Here is a 657-nt window from a genome sequence, read left to right as displayed (position 1 = left end):
ACCAGATCCTCGCCGTCGAGTGGGTCAAGAACAACGTCGCCAACTTCGGCGGTGACCCCAAGGACATCACCCTCTTCGGCGAGAGCGCCGGAGGCAACGCCGCCATGCTCCACACCATGGTCCACAAGTACTCCAACCCGGCCAAGTACCTCACCTACGCCCAGAACGTGATCCTCCACTCGACCTGGCAGTGGGTGCTCCCCACCCGCGCCCAGCAGCAGGCCGCCTCGCTCAAGTGGGCCGCCAGCAAGGGATGCAACCAGACCACGACCGCCGCCGTGCTTGCCTGCATGCGCGCCCTGCCCGCCACGAGCATCGTGTCGACCTCGGGCCTGGTCAACTACTTCCAGCCCTCGGTCGACGGCGTCTTCCTGACCAGCCAGCCCTACAACCTGTCAAGAACGGCGACTACAACACCGACGTCAACGTCATCATCGGCTACAACGCCGACGAGGGCAACTACATGGCCTTCACCCGCAACGGCTTCCGCGGCCCGACCGCCGCCCTCACCGAGGCCGACTACATCAAGAGCGTCTACACCACCAGCCTGTCCTACTGGCTCACCAGCGCCCAGATGGACGGCATCTTCAACTGGTACGCCGGCAACACCGCCGACGTCGGCTACTGGTATGGCTCCGGCCAGATCCTGGGAGATTT

At 64.5% G+C, this 657-nt stretch overlaps 1 protein-coding gene across 1 annotated transcript; it reads left to right on the top strand.

Annotated features, from left to right (window-relative positions):
• Nucleotides 1–104: 104 nt before the first annotated feature.
• ACA1_208730 (carboxylesterase, type B family protein) lies at nucleotides 105–627 on the top strand (the record flags this gene model as incomplete). Its single annotated transcript, XM_004339951.1, is given in 2 exon segments — nucleotides 105–365; nucleotides 380–627. Coding segments are annotated over 2 exon segments (509 nt in total), but the record flags the coding sequence as incomplete, so codon positions are not given.
• Between the last annotated feature and the right edge of the window lie 30 nt (nucleotides 628–657).

The sequence above is a fragment of the Acanthamoeba castellanii genome, assembly GCF_000313135.1.
Source record: "Acanthamoeba castellanii str. Neff unplaced genomic scaffold scf7180000084757, whole genome shotgun sequence".
NCBI lineage: Eukaryota > Discosea > Longamoebia > Acanthamoebidae > Acanthamoeba > Acanthamoeba castellanii.
This window is presented reverse-complemented; position numbering and strand designations above follow the sequence as displayed.